Raw genomic sequence first — 20,000 nt, 5'->3', positions numbered from 1 at the left:
CTGTCCTCTTTCACTTATCTAAGGGCCTAAGGACACATTAAAAAAACAAAGGGACCAAAATCGTGTTCAGATCAGTGGATCTTCAAAAAAATGTTAAATCTGATTTGTTAATAATCTTCAGATGAGTAAGTTTCATCCATCACTATGCCATGTTCACATGAAAAGAAAAATGTATGTCATGAAAGCGTAGAAAGAAGTAAAGTGATGACATAGTGAATTTCAAACAATTTGATAAAAAAAAAAAAAAAAAAAAAATGTGTTATCCCCTCACTTTACAAGAAAGAATAAAAGATTTGGATGAAATCAGATGTCAAAATAATAAATTTTGTGGGAAAAGGATCACATTTTGGAAGTATATTTTACCAAGTATATTATTTTACCTCATATTGTGCAGTTTTGCCTAGTTGGTTTTAGACTAAATTTATATATAAATATTGAGGATAAGCTGAACTGGAAGGCAATACATTGCACGTGTTTGTCATAGGGATCTTTGGTGGGCAGGGGCCTATGTTGTAGCATTCACAAGTTCACATTGCGGCAGCCTTCACTCTGTACAGCTTTTCATGGCAACAGCCCAGAAAGAAATTCTTTTGATTCCCAATAGGGGCCATAGAAAGTATATTGGAGATGGGTAAACCAATGAAACTTGAGGATTTTTTCTCTGTGATTTTACTTTCCACTAGTGTCTCATATCAACACTTTCTTTTGATGCAATTTACAGAAATTTGCATATTGTGTAGATAGCATAAACATTGCCGGGTGTCCTGCCAGTATGTCGATGGATCGGAGCCCCGTGCGTCAATTTTGAAACCGCCCAGAAACTATCAATTTTGGCTTCAAAATATGCTGGCGCTAGTGGGTTAAAAAAGTACTTTCCCAAAAGGAAAATGTCGTGAGGATCCAATGTTAGTAGGACAAAAGGTTCATCAGTGAATGAAGACCTAACTTTGTTTTTGCTTTTCCAGGTGTTTGAGGCATGGCTGACCCAATGTTTGTTGCCCAGCGTACTTCCTCCAACCAGCTTTCTCTCCATATTAGTGATGTCAGTAAGTATTCGTAATCCTACTTTTGTTCCCCAATTTCCTAGATGAAGAATTTATATAGCGATAAATCCTTTATTGTATTGATTAAATGTTTCAGATGCATCTTGTTTGTTAGGGAATATTTTTATGAAATAAGACTAAATTGCTGTATTTGACTTAATTTTTTGGAACATTAAAATTCTGCTTTATGATACAGCTGTTGTTAAATGAACATGGGAGGTTGTATTAGAATTGTAATTTTACCTAGGGAAGGCTAGGAAGAAATAGCCTATGGAGTCTTACACAGATGTAGTAATATGATATATATATAGCCTTAGTTGTAGAACACTTTGGTGCAAGAGTGTGACAAGGTATGTGTTAGTAGTTACAGAAACAAGCATACTCTCAAGTAGAAGTATTTGGAGGAAATATTGCCAATTGTACAATTTTTTTGTTAAACTGATTAGCTTAGATATCTATCCCATAAGATTAGTGTTGGAATTGATCTTTTGGATGCGTAAAGATATTTTGATCATTGGAATTACTGTTGCATATGAGTTTGGTGAGGTGAAGTGGGCCAATTCAAATGAAGTTGCATTCATATTACATTTTTAAGTTTTTAAAATGATTTTTCTTAGCAATATTTTGTAAAGCTGTCTTAACTCACTACTGCAAGGGATGGGATATGCATACATTGTTAATTGTCTTTACATGTATGTGACTCCACAAGTGCTTAGTTATCAAGGAGTAAATTGATAATTTTAACTATCACACTTGTTTATCCTTTTTCATGACTCATAAATTTTCTCTTTAATTTTGTATTACTATTAGTAATGCTAAACAATAATTTTAAGAAGACATTGTCAAAGAAAAGGGACTTCATGATTTAAATATGATGGATTAGTAGCATAACAGTGTGTCAGAAACTAACTAAACATTAGAAAAGGAAACAGTAGTTATCATGCATGATAAAACATGATTACTGTGTTTACCATTTCATACTAAAAGTTTATGTGACAGGCTTGAAAGAAATATTTACAAAATAATTAAAGAGAACCTTTAATCATCAATTGGTGTGACTAATTTTGTTGGCCGCTTTCCCTTTACAATTCTGGTCAGTTGTTTTCCTTCATCCTTGAATTTCTGTAGGAAAAGGAGTAATGGAAAGTTAACAAAATGAAAACTAATGAGTCTGCTTCATATCTACATTTGTGTTTGTTTAGTGTGAAGGAGGAAACCTTCCATGCTGTAGCGTAAATGATTGGTACAGGGTACATTCAGTGTCCACTTTAGTTTTGCTTTGTCGTAGATGACTTCAAAACCAAGTCTTCAAAGAATCAATTAACTAGGCCTACCTGACCTTACCTGTATATCCCATTCCTTAATTTTTTATTGAAATTGTTTTTATTTCTAATTCAGCTGCAATTGTTAATGATGTGTTAGTTATACTCCAATACTCCATTAATAATGTAATAAGTATGAAAATAAAAACATTCAAGAAATGGGTAAAAATGGTGAGATCAGGTAAACCAAGTAATTTATCCAAATGGCTGGTTTGTTAAAATTATGCCAGGTCCGACCTGATTGACATTTGTTACGCGGACTTGCACATACACAGAAATAAATGCATATCTATCTGTTTAGACATGCATATCTATAGACAAATAAATGTATATTTATTTGATAGATCGATAGATATGTATCTCTGCATATGTGGATGTCTGTTTATACGAATATTCTTTGGGTTGGGCCTGGCACGATTTTAACAAACCGGCCATTAGTGACTAAGTACTTGTTGCGCCACTTAAGAAAAATTGATCTCCTAGAATTGCAAACCCTCCAGCTTTTCTGACCCTGCAGCCACAAAAGAGACATGATTTTTTGTTTTACAAAGACATTTTGGTTTCAGCCATTTAAAGAGCTCAAGTTTGCACTCCAGAAAATGTGTATTTCATTGTTAAATCTCAAATACGATTGTTAGAGAGCAAAGTTTAAAAAAGATACCAACATCTACTCGTGCTTGTGAATGAAAATTAACCGTAGATTACTGTGCATATATTATTAAAACACATATAATATTTTATCATATGGAATTATAGAAAGTATTTATCAGTGTTGGGTGTAAATATTTACTGGCAATTGATTATAGTATGAAATTTCTCATTAATTGATTATAATCTGTAATTGGTTACCAAATGATTATTCCGTGTCAGGGCTTAACTGTGGATCATTTCAATATATTTCAGACTAACACAACCCACCATTACACTTTTGTTTACTCTTCAAGTTAGTGTCAAATATTTCTTGTACGAATGCTTGGGTATGAAGTGATTATTCTTTTCAGGTGCATATTTACTGACCTCGCTCCTTCGCACCCATTATCACCTAAGTGTTTGGGTGGTGATGGGGAAGGAGGATGGAGGCAAACATCAATGTTCGTCGCTTCAATACACACACACACACACACACACACACACACACACACACACACACACACACACACACACACACACACACACACACACACACACACACACACACACACACACACACACACACATGCACACAAGCATGCACACACGCACACGCACATGCACATGTACACACACATACATGGAGAGTGAGTTATAGAGGGAGAGAGATATAGATAGAAAGATAGAGATATGGATAGAGAGAGATAGAAGTGGAGAGACTGAGAGACAGAGATGGAGAGATATAGATAGATAAAGAGATAGAGAAGATACATAGAGAGATATAGATAGAGATAGAGAAATAGAGCAAGATGGAGATAGAGATAGAGCGAGTTAGTGATAGAGATAGAGTGAGATAGAGATAGAAGGAGAAGGAGATAGAGAAAGATAGAGATAGAAAGTGATAACTTGAGATAGAGAGACATAGATAAATAAAAATATATAGAGAGAGATAGATATAGATAGATATTCAGATATAGATATAAAGATAGCTATAGATAAAAATAGAAGAGAGGGAGAGAGAGAGGGATAGAGACTACACTAAAATCATAAATTTATCTTATACATAAGTTCATACCCTACAGCAGTGGTCGGCAACCTTTTGAACATAGTGTGCCAGTTGATAATTAATGCCTTCTTATAACCTTGTGTGCCAGTTTTTTTCAGCATTGTATACCCAGATGTATTTTCCTACACATGCATAAAACAAATGTAATATTGTTGTTGCATTTATTATTCTTTGTAATAAAAAATAGATATGTTTTAAAATTTTAGATTTATACTCATATTATCTTGTTGGTTAACTTTTTCTTTGTTCCTCTGAATCACATGGCGTGCCATAGACAAGCGCTCTGTGTACCAAGTCTGGCACTTGTGCCATAGGTTGCCGACCCTTGCCCTACAGTATTTATTTCCAGGTGAAAGTAATAGAAAGGTAATCAGTAACTAATTGATTACTGATCACTAAAGTAATCAAAGTAATCGACTCCCCCCCCCAAAAAAGCGTTGCCCATCACTAGTATACAGATGTAATTATGAGTGTCTAGATGCGTAAATAGTAGAGAGATGATGATATATAAGGCGTTAATCCACTGGCTGCGGATGGCATCATATGATGCACCGTGCAATTGACAGCTGATCCCCTTCGAGCAGCAGGCGGCCGTGCTGCATGGGAGCTGAGTGGGCCAGGGAATATCAGCCGCCATTCCCCTTGCGGCCTTACAGGGCCCGGGCCCACCACCCCCGGGCCCACGTGTGCGATGGGCTGTTTATCGCCAAATGAGTTGTTCTCCTATTGCGCGTGCTAAAACCACGCCCGCCACTCTTTCTGAGCTCATTTACATATGTTTGCATGTTTGCACGTATTTGCAAGGGTTTTTGCAAATTTTTGCAGATTTTTGCATACTTATTTTTTCTGAGATATAAGTAAACAAAATATTTGCGCGAAAGAGGGAAGGCAGCACCACTGCGCGCGCACACAGTCCAGTGCGGTCCCATGCGCCACCCGAGTTGAAAATAATTAAGATTAGGGGATTACGCGCCATATTGCATAATACCGCGACCAATGGGTTAACAATGATATATAATAGTATGGTGTGTGGAGAGAATGTGGGTAGAGGAAAAGAAGTAGGGTTTGACTAGATAAAAATATATTATACAACACTAGAATTAGTACTTTCACTCTTGATTTTTTACATCAAAAGAAGATCGAAGCAGGAAAGTGTGACAGAAGGTTTTCAAGGGGAGTGGGGGTTTGGGAGTGGTATTGTAGGTGTGGCTTTGTGAATACTACACAATGTCTCTTTCATAGTGAAAAAAGATGCAGTAATTTATCCCACCAGTTTTAGATAAGCCTTCCATGATTGTAGTGAATAGGTTGAAGTGTACATTGTGATTAGGCATGATCATGGCAAATGGGACCATATGACAGGCATTGGCATACATGTCCTCCCAGTATCTAAGGGTAATCAAGTTTAACTAAAGCTTTATATCGTTGATTGATGCATTTATAATATACTCATTCTTATATTAAAAGTCAAATTCATTGTATTTCTGCTAACTTGGATTTTAATTTCAGTTGATATTATTGGCCAAGATGACCCTGATTATGCAGCATCGGCCATTTCTGTGTATGGAGGGGTACAGATGGGAGGAGGAGGAGGAGGAGGAGGGGCTGCAAGTGAAGCAAACTTTTCTACCATTTCTTCTGCCAGTAGACCTGACCCCGATCTGGAGAGCAAACGTAAAGCCTATGTAAGTGTTTGTTGTGTCATTGAGGGTCAAGTATAGCATTTCTTTTATATTGATGTATATGCAGAAATAGTTAAAATAGAGGTTGATTTGATGATAATTAGAAATACAATATTGAAACCTGATAGACAAATGTATTGAATTTTGATTTACTTTTTAATGTTTTAGGTACGTATTATAGAACAGCCCCAGGCTAAGGCCCTTCGTTTTCGTTATATTTGTGAAGGACGTTCAGCTGGATCAATACCAGGAGTTCGAAGTACAACTGAAAATAAAACTTACCCAGCTATTCAGGTGTGTGATACTCTCCTTTTTTTATTAGAAATGTGTTTTAATATTTAGAATTAACAATTTTATATAGAAAGCTATGATAGAAGTAAATTTCTTTGCAGACTGGGTGTGTAGTAAACATCTTGGTTTGAGATTTTTAAAAATTTATTATGAAAGCAGGGAAAAACAATTTCACGTAGAAGATTTATATACAAGTTTTTTTGTGTAGAAAAAGAAAACAAGGAATATACATTTAATAAGACTTCTTTCTTCAATCCTGTTTATTGAGTCTATTATTTGTTGTTTTTGTTATCAGGTGGTAGGATACAAAGGACCTGCTGTGGTGGTGGTGTCCTGTGTCACTGTTGACCCACCTTACCGACCCCACCCACACAACTTGGTGGGGAAGGAAGGATGCAAAAAAGGCGTGTGTACAATGACCATTAACAATGACTCCATGCAGTGTGTCTTTAGCAACTTGGGAATCCAATGTGTCAAAAAACGTGATGTTGAAGATGCCCTCAAGTTACGAGAGGAGATTAGAGTGGACCCTTTCCAGAGTGAGTTGGGAGCATTTATTATTAAATTCTTATTATGTTGGTTTGTATTTTCTTGTATATCAGATATTTAATGTATTTGATATGAATTTAGAAAGGTTTCAAAACAAGCTTGAATAAAATCTTAGTATAAAGTCTAGATGCATAGAATCATTCTATGAAATCTGGTAAAAGCAGTTGTCTGGTTTGATTATGATTCCATTACTTTGTTTTGCAGCCGGGTTTTCTCATCGTAACCAGCCACAGAGTATTGATCTTAATGCTCTGAGATTGTGTTTTCAAGTATTCCTCGAGGGATCAGAAAAGGGGAAATTTACTTTCCCGTTAAAACCACAGGTTTCAGATCCAATTTATGACAAAAGTAAGTTCCATATGATTTTAATTGATATGTATGTTTTGTTGGATCTCCTGTCTATTCAACTGCTTGTCTATTAATGTGTTTAGTCTCTTTTGTTTTTCTTTCTTTGGCCTTTTGCATAGTAGTTAGGTTACTGGTTGTATAAGCTATAACCTTTATTGATCCATCCAATTAACCACTAGTCCCTCCTTGTTTTGTCTCATTCATAATTTCTTCCTATCTTCCCATTCCTTTCAGTTTTCATATCTTCTCTTTCTTTTATTTCAATGTTTCTCTTTTGCCATCCTATCCATGTCTCCTTTCTCTCATCTTTCTTCAGTTTTCCTTTAGGCTTGCTATCCTGGCACATCCATTTCTCAAATAATTTCTTGATTCATATAATTATTCTTTATGTCAAAACAGACATATATATCAAGATGTTTATGTCTTATATATTTCATGTAAATAAAGATTTAGTTGGGAAAAAACAACTGGAAAAATAAACCAGTATAAAGATATGTAAAGTTTATTTCTGATTCAATAAATGACCTGAATTTTCTCTGACAGAGGCCACATCAGATCTGATTATCTGCAAGCTCAGTGACTGCACAAGCAGTGTGGCTGGTGGCAAAGAGATTATTCTCCTCTGTGATAAAGTAACTAAAGGTAAGTAATCATAATGGATTTCATTAGTTATTGCTGTGTAGAAATATAAAATATTTTTTTATTATATCCTTTTTTTGTACTATTTTGTTTCATTCTGAAGATTATTTATTTGGAGGACTACTTTCATAATTGATGAGTCCTCACATGTTCATATAAAATCATATATGAAAGGAGACTTGAAAATAGTAGATGATAAGTAAATAACCATATTTTATTTTTGGAAAAAAAAACTCTCCCTAATTTTTCTCTGGGTAGTTATATGTTTAAAACTAAGAATAAAGAAACTAGGAATTGTTTCAGAATTTGAAAGTTGTCTTGGCTGTATTTCCCTATTATCATTTGGAGGTTTTGAACATTCTTTGTTACAAAACATTAAACCTAATGAGAAATTCCATCCACCAGAGGACATTCATGTCCGTTTCTATGAGGTCAAAGATGGAATGATAGAATGGGAAGCCTTCGGTGATTTCCAAGCTTCTGATGTCCACAAGCAAGTGGCCATTTCGTTTAAAACTCCCAGATATAAAACTCTTGAGGTAAATATTATCTGAGTTGTCTTTGGTATAAACGTAAAAAAGAATGATTTTGAAAGGTCAACTTTAAAGATATAATTTGAAGTTGGCATGATGGATGAATGGTAACTATGTAAAAACCCTAGTTTGGTACCAGTAAGGTAATCCATGGTGAAGACATCTCTTCAGAGAACCATGTGTATATCTCTTGTAGGTTTCCTTCAATCCATTCAGATTTTAAAGTAGAGTTATTTTCTGATATTAAAGTAAGTGTAATATTGTGGTTCACTTGGAATTTATTTGTGAGTAAATGCTAGTAATTCCTTTCATATGAAAGGAAAGTATGATGGTAAAGTAGTATTTTGATTGCATGTTTATGTAAGTTTTATTTATGTAGCTAAAACACTATTTGTATCTTATTCTGCATTTGTAGATAGAGAACCCCATAAAGGTGTACGTGCAGCTGTTGCGACCATCAGACAAGAGTACCAGTGAGCCACGGCCATTCCAGTATTTGCCTCTAGACTCAGGTAGGCCTTTCACATCATTTAAGAGGCTAAAGAACAATTATGGGTTATTCCAACGTATTCTTGGCCTGGACTCACCTTTGGCAGCTTCTACAACAATAGAAGACAGTCTTCGTCACAAGACACCTCAGTCTCCCAGATCAGGTTTTCTTGACAGTATTACACTGGAGGAAACAAAACCAACACCACCAGCATATGCCAAAGTACCTTCACCTCCTGCAGCACAACCACAGCCCCGTCCACCCCCTTCAGCCTCACCCCCGCCACTGGCTCAGCCGAAGACTCCTACTCCCCCATCACTCTCTCCTCCAATGGCAGGAGCTTTCCCATCACCAGGACAGAGTATTGATGACATCAAGCAGAGACTCACAGCTACCCTAGACAGGAGGAGAGCAGGTGCTACATCACCCAAAGCAAATGTTGCCCAGCCTAGACCCTCACCCTTCTGGTCAGATGATGCTAGTGTGTATTCAGATCCAGACATGTTGGATGATGTCCTCAGTCAGGGTAGTGTGAATGACCTCCTATCTGCAGTAGGGGATGGTTTTGCAGTTTATGAAGACATAACAGGCATATCTGATTCTGCAAACAACAATCCGCTGAGTGGAGATGCGGTTTATGGAGATGCATCTTATGCATCGTGCTATTCAAATCTCGAGTTTGTGATGGGTCAGGCTAGAACTGCAGCCACTCCAGGAACAACCACGGGAGGAAGTAATAAAGTAGAAGAAACACCTCCATCTTTACCCCCTAAGAAAAATCCAAGAGGTTCTACTATACAACCAGATGATGACTTTGGAGAGTATGGTACACCCTCCAGTCAACCCATACACCCAAATAAAGCTGCTTTGTTATTAGAAAGAGGTTTCCGTCTGGGTAATATCACCAGTGTGAATAATACAAATCAGAGTTCTGCTGGTAATCATAGCGTAGATAATGCTTTATATTATGATCCAGGTGGGAGCCTTCAAGCGCCTCTAGGATCAGCTTCAGAATGTGATGAACTAGATGACATGTGGGATGAAACGTCAAATCAGCCTCAGGAACGCACTTGTGAACAGTTGCCACGCACCGTCCTTGATTTATTTGTATAATGTGACGTTTTTCCCATGGGCTAAGGGCACCTATTTAAGGCACTGGAAAAAGTTAAAGAAGAAGAAGAGATGAGAAAAATTTGAGGAGTATACCAGAAAAGATTAATTTAACTTTTTTAAATGTACAAAATTGGGTGTATTTCATATTTCTATTACTGTCTTTTATGGTTGTTTTTCTTTAAACTTGTCTTAAAAACATGTTATTAGGTGTTTGATAAGAATGCTGTGCAAGATTTCCAGAAATAAGAGAAATTCCCTCTCTGAGCTGTAATTGCTCTTGCATTGTGCACTTTTATCATGCCAGTGCATTTTCTTTTAGGCTTCAGTCCTGATAATTCCTATTCCTATTGATGAGTGACATAGCTTTTTGGCAACAGCTTTCATTCAGCCTTTCGTCAGATAGTATGACCTTTGATCACTTCATTTAAGAATCTCATACTCATATTTAGAAGCAGATTAGGCTCTGGGAGGTTCATTTATGGCTTCAGAAAGATTCCACTCTGGGGTCTCTACCAATGTGGCTGAATTTCAAGTCTCTTTCCATAGTGTTCCTATGAAATGATACTGTACTGTTTATATCATGAAACATTCATTGCTGAAGTTTGTGCTCATTTTCATCTCAAATGATTAACTATCATACGTATTTCATTCACACACCTTGTCAAAAATAAATAATATACTGGGGCTGAGTGCAGTTTATGCCTTTTTTTTAGTTCAGCAGATGTCACTGAACATTTGTAGGATATCAGTAGTAGGTGTTTTGATGTTTGCTTAATATTTTATGTTGTTGAAAAAGAATTTCAGATGTCTCTTATTTTGTTTTGATTTTGATTTGTCTAAAGGATAAATGAGGAATGTGTGTAAAACAGATTACATATGATAGTTTTGTTTTGATTTTATGACAACCATTTAGTTTGTCTCTTAAATTCTTGCTTTGATTAACATTATATTTTCACATGCATTAACTGCTACAGAATTCTAGTCAGGGTTGATCAGGTTGTGGTGAATACTTAAAATAAAAATAAGCAGAGATTAATGTGAAGAATTGTCAATGCATTCTAGATCAGTATAATTGCAAACATTTTAACAAGAAAACAGTTGAAAATTGATGTCCTGTGTGACAATTTATCAAAATATAGGTACTAAGGAAATGTTTGTCTCTAGTCCTTGAAAATAGAGGAAGATGGAATAAGAGAAAAGCAATATATTTATTTTGTAAAGATAGTGAAACACAAGTGATCCAGTATATTTTATTTAATAATTGAATGTTAAAAGAAAGTCTGTTTCATCAGTGTGGTGAAATATGTTTGTAAGTCATAAAAAAAAAAAAAAAAACAGAGAAAAAAAATCAGGATACAAAACTAATCATTACTTAGTATTCCTGTTTTTGTTTCTCAGAAAGGAGATATTGTAAGAATCCTCAAATGATATTCTCATTGTATAGGTAGAATAGGAGGGACTTGTTCAAATTCCTTTTTAGTTGACATAATCTTATTACTAATATTTCTTTTGGGGTAGCAAAAAGTTTCCATGTTGTGAGAGATGTGGTGTACAAATAGAGGAAAAAAGTAACTCACCATAAAGGGTTCCTAGGAGATCTGTCCTTCCTTTTAAATTATGATTCAGGTGAGATATTTAGGTGCTTTATATAGTAATCTAGTCATTGAATTTGCTTGTCATAATGTGTGACAGATGTTTAACAACTGGTAACATATTATCAGGGGATCCAGCATCTCCACAGATCAGGCAAGGTGGGAGGAAGTTGTTATATATTAATTGAATATCTTTGTGTGATGGAATTAGGTGCTCAAATACAGAGACATACAACTCTAAAGAGTTGAAAGTGCAATTTCATTTGTGGTTGATATTTTAGCAGCCATATTTCAAACTGTTTGTTAAGCTGCTGGGATGATTATGACAGGAATTTGAAGAGCAGTTAACAGAGGCCTTTTAAAGACTGCATAAATAATTGGCTGCATAAACTGTTCAAGTCAGAACTCTTGTTTGCTGTTTTACAATGTATTTAAAAATTCATTTAACCCACTTCAACTACTTTTCACTGTAGTTTTATTCTGTGAAATGTCTCTGCACATAGATGGCTCCACAAGTGCTCAGCCACCAAGTTTAGTAGATCACGTGACCATACCTGACTTCCCATTTCCTAGAGCTTTTGGGATTTTTTATCTATTAATGCTATTAGTATTCATTAACATAACTAACATCCATAAAAGATAAAGAAAATATTGTCATTGTAGAGCCATCTATGTGTAAAGACAGTTGATAAATCAAACTCACAATGGACATGGTATGTACGTACATGCCATCCGTTTTGGCATTGGGTTAAGATTAGAAAGTCTGTCTTAATTGATAAGCTCCATGGATTAAGTAAGAAGACAGTATTGAACAATTTACTTTATATACTTTCTTTATTAAAAGGGAATATTTGAAATTTGGTATATGTTGATCATATTTATATATTTGTGGATTTTACATCCCTATAAAAATGCTGTTTAGAAAATTGTAATATAAAAAAAATCAATGCTAGCCTTTGTTTTTCAAGTATAAGATATTTGATCTACCCTCACCATCATTGCAGCTCTATCAGTATCAACATACATTAGTTAGACTTCAACCAGAAGTGGGGCAAGAGTTTTGACAAGCACTGTACAATAATTTGGAATGGCTGTGTTTGTATGTGTGTGTATGTGTCTATACCTCAGCATGTTTGATAGCTGACTCGGTCCTTTTTTAGGAGCTAGTATCATTGAAAATCATCAATTCTCTGTATTTTTTATGTACAAGCTTTTGAGTGTATGCAATTGAAATTTATTACGAAAAGAATAGGAATAAGTTTGTTGGAGAAAGGTCTCTAAGTTGATATGTTTTAGAGTATAGGAGTAGGTAATATAATGCAGATTTTGTTTGTATGTTACAGACTTTTAAGATTCTTTATTTAATGAATTTTATCTACCAAGATAGTACAAGTGTGGCCACAATCACCCCCCCTCCAACAGAAAATGAGTGCACAGGATTGGTTTTCTGGTTGGTGCTTTTTAGTATTGAAATTCAGTTGCTGGTGGAAATGTGTCATTTATTTGTCTCTTGGAAAGGTTGAAAATATATATGATAGGGGAACTAGTCATAGTGTAGTGTGGAATCTTGTATTTGGTATTTTCTTTTTTTCATAGAACAATATACTTACAAAACAAAAAATCTAAAGGTACTGTAGGATGTGTTCACAATGATTATGTAGAACTGCCTCCCAAGCCGGACTTGGTCTGTGGGTACCACATCTTCATGATGTCCTTACCAAGATGAGTTGTTCTTGTCCAGTGATGTGAGGTCCAAGAAGTATAAAATGTGTGTTATATTATGCTTACATTTGTTAGTGGATGAAGATTTAAAGAGTTTTATTAGTTCAAGATGGTAATGTACTTTTTGACTTAAGCTGTTTCATTGCATGATTTATCAATTTTATATTAATGTCCTGAGCATCTCATAAAAGAAAACAGGTTATTTTAGAATTTACAGTTCAATAGAGACTATGAAAGGCCTATCCTTGTATATATGTCTCTGTAAGTGTGTAGTGAGTGTGCTCATCTAGTTATTGTATGTCTGTGTTGACTTTTTTCCCTTTGATTTTTGTAAAGGTACAAAATTATGAAAACTGGAATTCAGACTTTTCTTGATCTGAGACTATTTAGCTATATTAGTGCACCACTGTTTTCTAGCTCTTATTGTAAGCAAACAAGCAATTACATATTCATTTGACAAATGGAATAAATGGAGGGGAATCAGTCACAAGGTTATTTGAGATATACATAATGACTACAGTGATTTTTGTCAACATATGCCTCACTTACATTCAAAATTACTTAAATCACATATGAAAGAACATAATGTTTGCTCCTTTCTGAACACACATGGTCCTTTATTTTTAATGGTTGTTATAATTTGATAACTGAAAATTACTTTTAATGTTAGTTGATTAAGTTATTAAGTACTTATATTATAGTTTTGTCCAGTTATGAATTTGCTCATTCACTCACTTGTGTACTCACTGAAGCACACTTATTTGTACAATGTTTATTATTTTAGGGTCATCCCCCCCCTACACACACACACACACACACACACACACACACACACACACACACACACACACACACACACACACACACACACACACACACACACACACACACACACACACACACACACACACACACACACACACATTCATGTTCATATTTGTCTTCACTCATAGATTCACACATGCACGTGTAAGTGTACAGGCACAGGCACACTTTCACAAAGATGTATATTTGTGAAAAAATGCACTATGAGTAAGAGAAGAATGGGATAGAAGTGATAATAGGTATAACTAAAATCTTGTGAAATTGCTAAAGCATTGGATAATTTTTACTCCATAAAGGAAAAAGAATAGTAGATAGTTTATTGGGGTAACAATTGCCCATCTTTTGATTTTAAAGAACTATCTTTTTCCAAACTTTATTTTCACTAGATTTATTGTAAATGGTATCTTACTTTCTCTTGTTTTCAAAAACTAATTTAACTTTTTTTGTTTGGAGCCAGGTTGCACAGTTAACAATACATAGACATGTTTGATGACTCATATTCATTTTATTGGTGCTTAATTTGACGTAGACAGAAGCAAACACACAAGAAACAGTGTCCATATCATGGAAGTACATGTGGTTGTGGTAAATGGTTCAGTGTTTTGATTGCTCTGCACTCATTGTTTTCATGATTTTTATGTACAATATATAGATGTACTTTGAGGAATGGCATAATATGATGGTGATAAAAGTCTGATATATTGTATAGTAATGATCCTAATAATAGTCTGGACAAAGGGAAAAGCTCTGAAGAAGGAATAACTAACAGATAGATTATTCTTGGAAAGTGTACAGGGTTAGTCAGGAACAAGTAAAGGTATAAGTATGAAAGATTAAGAGTTGAGTTGTTGAAAATGTCTGAGTTTGCAATGTTGTATAATCACACATAGTGCACATATTAACATGTAGGTAGTTGATTAAGAGGTGCAATTTTATGATTCATTCTTAGGAATATCTGAGTTTGCCCCTACTTTTGCCTAGAATATTGTATTCTTTTGACTGTCTTCTGTATGTATTTAAAAAAAAAATAGTGAAAAGGAAAACATTTTTTTAATAGCTAGATACATCCAAATCAGCAGAGAAACAAATGTTGTATTATTATCTTTGAGTTTAATGCAAAAGAAGAGTCAGGTTTTAGACATTTAAGACCTAAATTTATACCTCATGTTGGTGTTTATTTAATGTTACCATAAATGACAGGTCATTAATTTCTGCTTTTAAACACTTTTTAGTACTATTTCTTGTCAGGAAATTGCTTTCAGGAACATCAAGAAATCTGCCTTATTATTGAGTGATTATGTCTGTTGTTGACTCTATTAGTGGGGAAAGAATTATTTTATTTACAGAATAAAGTAGGGTTGAATTTAGCATGCTGTAGGTATTGTGGGCATTAAATGTTTTTATTCTGATGTATATAAGTAATCATGGACCAAATCACCCCAATGTGATAGATCCAGTTAATTGAATTATACAGAGTAGCATGCTTGTCTTTTTTTCTTGTTTATTTTTTCATACTGCAGGATAATAGATAGCATAATGTGTGAATTACTGCAGTGTTCAGCAGACTTTACTGTAAACATTGTTTCAAACATTTTGTTACATATGTTTATATTCATGGGTGTCACCTGTATCAGGCTCCAAACCCAGCTGATGGTCAGGGTACTTGTCTGCATTGGCAGGGTATAATGGCTGGCCTATTTACATCAGTTGTGCTTACAGTTAGAATGTTTTAGAGAATGTAGAGGTTTTTGAAACTAATAATTTTGTATGATTTATTATACCTGACATTAAGAATATATAGCATTTTGTAACAGGATTTAATTACCTTTAAGAAAATTTGTTTTTGAGTAAAACATGAAAGTTTACATATAGATGGTGCTTCATGCTTGTTACACATGCACCGAGTTATACATTATTCCGGCAGTCAAAGCTGGGTTCAAGTTAGCTATGTTAAAAGCATATCACATACCCAGGAAGCTGAAATATCTGATTTACCTTGTTATTTCTATATTGTAATGATAAAAATATTGTTATTCTTCTTAAAACTTAATAAGGGATATGCTGTGGTGTCATTTCTGTTTTTATGATGAATTTGCTCAGGCATTTACTTAAATTATTTATAGGGAACTGTAGATGTTTAGCCATTACCCAGATCTTGCTACTTAAATAAAAATGCAATGAATGAAAGCTTTATTAAAAGGAGCTTGTATTATCACAAAAATTGTTTGTATGTATGAATCATTATTAGGAAATAAAATGTGATAAAAATGGCAACATGTGTTTCATACCTCTGTGCAGTTTAGCATGTTTTTAAAATTATTTGTTGTATTTTTTAGAATTACCCATTTATGCATGCTTTAGCTAATGCAGTTTGTATTATTTAGTTGTGTTTAGAATTCCTGTATTTTACTTCTGTTTTTGTTTTTTTTCCAGCATTTGATGTGACTTACTTTGATACTTATATATTACCTTTTCTTTACCATTGCAAGTTTTGAAGGAGGTAACAAAATGTTTATAAATTTTGTTGCCTCATTATTATGTTTGCTGTTGCTATTGCTGTTTCTTATGCAAACACCCTTCTTATCTAAGTTGTATATTGTATTTTGAAATCATACTTAGGTTGAATGTAAATAAAATTGATTGTCCTGCACTTCGTAGCAGAAGAAACAGTAATAGTTTTTATTTTTTGTTTCCTACTTTTTGTATATAGGAGAATTTCAGGTACTGTTATTGATTATTTTTGTACTTTAACAAGTAGAGGCAGTATGTTTATTAGATATGTATTTTTTCAGAATGATTTTGGTTTTGCGTATTTGCATTTGTATTTTAAGAAATACATATTTTTTTTCTAAATGTTCTGCATGATATCTTTTTAATTATCCATTTAGTTGTTTTTTATGTGCATGAAACATTTTAAAGATGATTTACACATCTCATTTCCATTTTGTGTATATTTGCATGGTTTGGTTTTTACAAGCATGCCTGTTTTGTTTTATTCTAGATCCGCAGTACCTAAAGAGAAAAATGGCCAAACTTGGCAACAGTGCAAATACAGAGAAGATTAGTCGTTACCTTGCAGAAAACATGGCTGGCACGGGTAAGTTTTGGATATTTTCTGATATGTGATGTGATTGTGTGTGTACCAGGAAGTGTGACTGCTAACTGTTTAAATGAACTGTGTTCTTGAACACAGAATGCGATATGGGAACAAAAGTCTGCATTATTTAATGGAATTAGTGAGAGGGATGTTGTATATGTGAAATATTTTTTGGTGTCTCAGATTTAAAAGCGGCATTTTTTGTGGGAACATTTCATATTTGTGGAATTAGAAATAAGATTATGTTTTAGCACCAGTAGCATTTTTTACATTTTGGTATATACTTGTGCTCACAGTGTTCCGATTCATAAAGCATTTAATCAGATAATGATTTTATATTCAGATTTTAGTAGTAAAAAGTTTATATTAAGTTTAGGCAAAATAGTTAAATGCATTTTGTAGTTCTTGTCATTATTTAGTTTAATGAAAATCTTATTGCTAATTGATAAATTATAATTAATGATGATTTCAAGAATTATAATTAGAGGGCAGATTGCATGTACTGTTAGCCTGTTCAGTTTCATTTCCACTGCACAGACTCACCTTTGGTCCCTGACTCTAGTATAGTTGGTCAGGCTCTCATATTAGGCCAGTGCTGCCAGGGATTGCATGAATGTACACATCGTACCCACTTTGAGTTTACTTTTTGATTGTCTTTACATGTAAATGTCTCCACAAGTGCTAAGTTGCCAAGGAATCAATTACTGGAAATATCTTTCTCACCTGATTACTATTCTCCTTGAGTTTTGGAAGTATGCTGTTTTATCTTGTATTATTTATTAGTAATTTCAGTAGCATGATAAGTATAAAATCTATGATGATAATGACAGCATTGATATTAATAGCATTGGTAAAAAAAGAAAGAGAAAAAAAAAAAAAACTGAAGGAAAGGGGAAATCTGTTGAGATCATGAGGTTTACAAAGTGACTTTTGGTGGCCGAGCGTTTGTGGAACCATCTATGTGTAGAGACATTTAACAAAAGAAAACTTCTGTGAACATTATATTTTCCTGGCAGCAATGGATTAGTTACTTCCCTAAGGCAAGTCATGTCCGGGCTAGCATCAAAATCATCAACACCATGAAGCACAATACCTTGTATGTTTTACCATTATTTTAAAGGTATTAGTTCAGAAAGAAAGGAAACATGGATGTCTAATGATTATGTGTTTCAAGCATGGAGAAGTAGAAGCAGAGGTAGAAAAAAATGCTGTGATTCATAGTCTGATTAATTTGTTTGATAAGCCTATGCATAGTTCTATAACTGCAAAGGCAATCATACATTAGAATCTCATTTCCCACATCAAAACTGAGCAGAGTATTGGTTCAAGAACACTATGTCTGACTCTTATAGTCCCCTTTGTGATTATGACCAAAATGTTCCAGAGTTTGATCGAGCTCATGATATTGCGGTTGCAATTGTTAACTACCTTAGTTATTAGTCATTTTGATTTTAACATTACACCCATCATATGTCAAGATCTACAATTTATTTGATAGTAACACAGATACAAAACATACTTGCAAGACGTTCCTTTTTCAAGAATGTTTTACTCTTCTTGGCATGGCCTTCATCATTCATATAGTACTCCAGTGTTTTCCAAACTTGTATCCTCTTTTTACATCCTTCTGCTATTATATATCCCCCAAGGCTGATCAAATGTGACTATATTTGGAAAGACAATGCAAATTACATTATTGTTTGAGTGCATGTGTGCATACAGGTGCATTTGTATGTATGTGTTATTTTCTGTTTGTGTTTCATCTTCTCGGGTACCCTTTTCATTTGCTGTGGACCCCAGTTTTGACAACACCAGTTTTTCATTTGCTGTGGACCCCAGTTTGGACAACACTGGTGTAGATGACACTTGCACTCTTACCTTTTGTCATATCTTTTAATTATTGAATGTTGCTCAAAATCTTTGCTTCCACTGTTTAGCATGTACATAGTAAATCTGATTGGGTGAGAGTGTGAATAAAGAGTATAGAGTGAAAAATGTATGAAAGACATGGCCATAGTATGTAACATCTGCTTTAGTAATACTCTCATATATTATAGTTAAAAGCCTAGAGAAAATGAATGATGATAATGAAAAGTACAAAAAATAATCCTTACCAATAACATTGTAAGCAGGAAATATGAGGAAATTTAAGATAATATTTTAAAGAGAAAAGCTGAAAAACTGAAAAACTTGTCTTTGGGTACTTATGAACACTCAAATAATTTATAGATTTTGTGTGCACTGTGGTTAAATTAGAGTGAATATTTTCATTTCCAAAAATCCCAAACATGCTTTCAAAGAAATTAATGAAGAGAAAAAGATCACTCATATCAATTAAATCTCTGGCTTGATGCATTCACTCTGAATAAACACCAGTACCCATATCTTGAAAATGCCATATCTTCAGTATACGGGGACCGAGGTGCAGCAGGCCAGGGGCAGGTCTCTGGGGCTGTTCCACGACCCATCAGAGTAGCCTCGCGCTCCTCAAGACTTTCGGATAAGATAAAAATGGAGCCTCCAGGTGAGAAAAACTTCCTTAGGGACTTTATTAGCCTCTTTCTTTTTGTTTTTCCATTTGCTCTCCTATTAGAGCAGTCTGGTTTTAGGTGGAATTATGGTGAGCACTTTCGGGGATACACCACAGTAAGCTCCTTTGCAAGATTAACATGCTTCCACTAAACTTAGCTTGCCTTATCTTTTACTATTTTTAGCACCAAACTTTTATTTTCTCTTTTCAAGTGGAGGTCCACTTTTCTAATATAGTTTATTATTCTGAAAAGTCCCTGAAAATCATATATAAGTACCCTAAACAAAGACAGTTCCATATACCACTAGTATAAGAAGGAGATAGTTCTGTATTGATTGTGTCTGAGTCCATATGCTGACTGGCAAGTTTCCAAGCTGCATGTGGTCAAATCTGCTTAATGCCATGAAAACTTACATCCTTGTTTGGCCCAGTACAGCCACCCAAAGTAGGCACAATGTCTTTTATTAGTTTCTTTTATTGAAAAATCATTTATGCCACAGCCAGAGTTACTGATGGTGAGGAAAGCAC

At 34.5% G+C, this 20,000-nt stretch overlaps 1 protein-coding gene across 3 annotated transcripts in view; it reads left to right on the top strand.

Moving 5' to 3' along the window:
• LOC113829101 (transcription factor p65) overlaps positions 1-20,000 on the top strand; it is a 41,715-nt gene that overhangs the window by 14,915 nt on the left and 6,800 nt on the right. Inside the window, exons 2-11 of one of the 3 annotated variants that reach the window (XM_027382194.2) lie at positions 966-1,046; positions 5,571-5,746; positions 5,912-6,037; positions 6,330-6,573; positions 6,788-6,931; positions 7,475-7,573; positions 7,976-8,109; positions 8,519-8,615; positions 16,847-16,942; positions 19,350-19,466. In XM_027382194.2, coding sequence (XP_027237995.1) covers positions 977-1,046; positions 5,571-5,746; positions 5,912-6,037; positions 6,330-6,573; positions 6,788-6,931; positions 7,475-7,573; positions 7,976-8,109; positions 8,519-8,615; positions 16,847-16,942; positions 19,350-19,466 — 1,303 coding nt within the window. In that variant the 5' untranslated portion in view covers positions 966-976. Of the gene's footprint in view, positions 1-965; positions 1,047-5,570; positions 5,747-5,911; positions 6,038-6,329; positions 6,574-6,787; positions 6,932-7,474; positions 7,574-7,975; positions 8,110-8,518; positions 11,056-16,846; positions 16,943-19,349; positions 19,467-20,000 lie in introns of those variants that run through there. The other 2 variants (XM_027382195.2, XM_027382193.2) reach the window with 2 other exon arrangements.

Source organism: Penaeus vannamei, chromosome 3, assembly GCF_042767895.1.
Source record: "Penaeus vannamei isolate JL-2024 chromosome 3, ASM4276789v1, whole genome shotgun sequence".
Taxonomy (NCBI): Eukaryota; Metazoa; Arthropoda; class Malacostraca; order Decapoda; family Penaeidae; genus Penaeus; species Penaeus vannamei.
The sequence above is the reverse complement of the archived record's forward strand: the minus strand, read 5'-3'. Positions and strand labels throughout refer to the sequence as shown.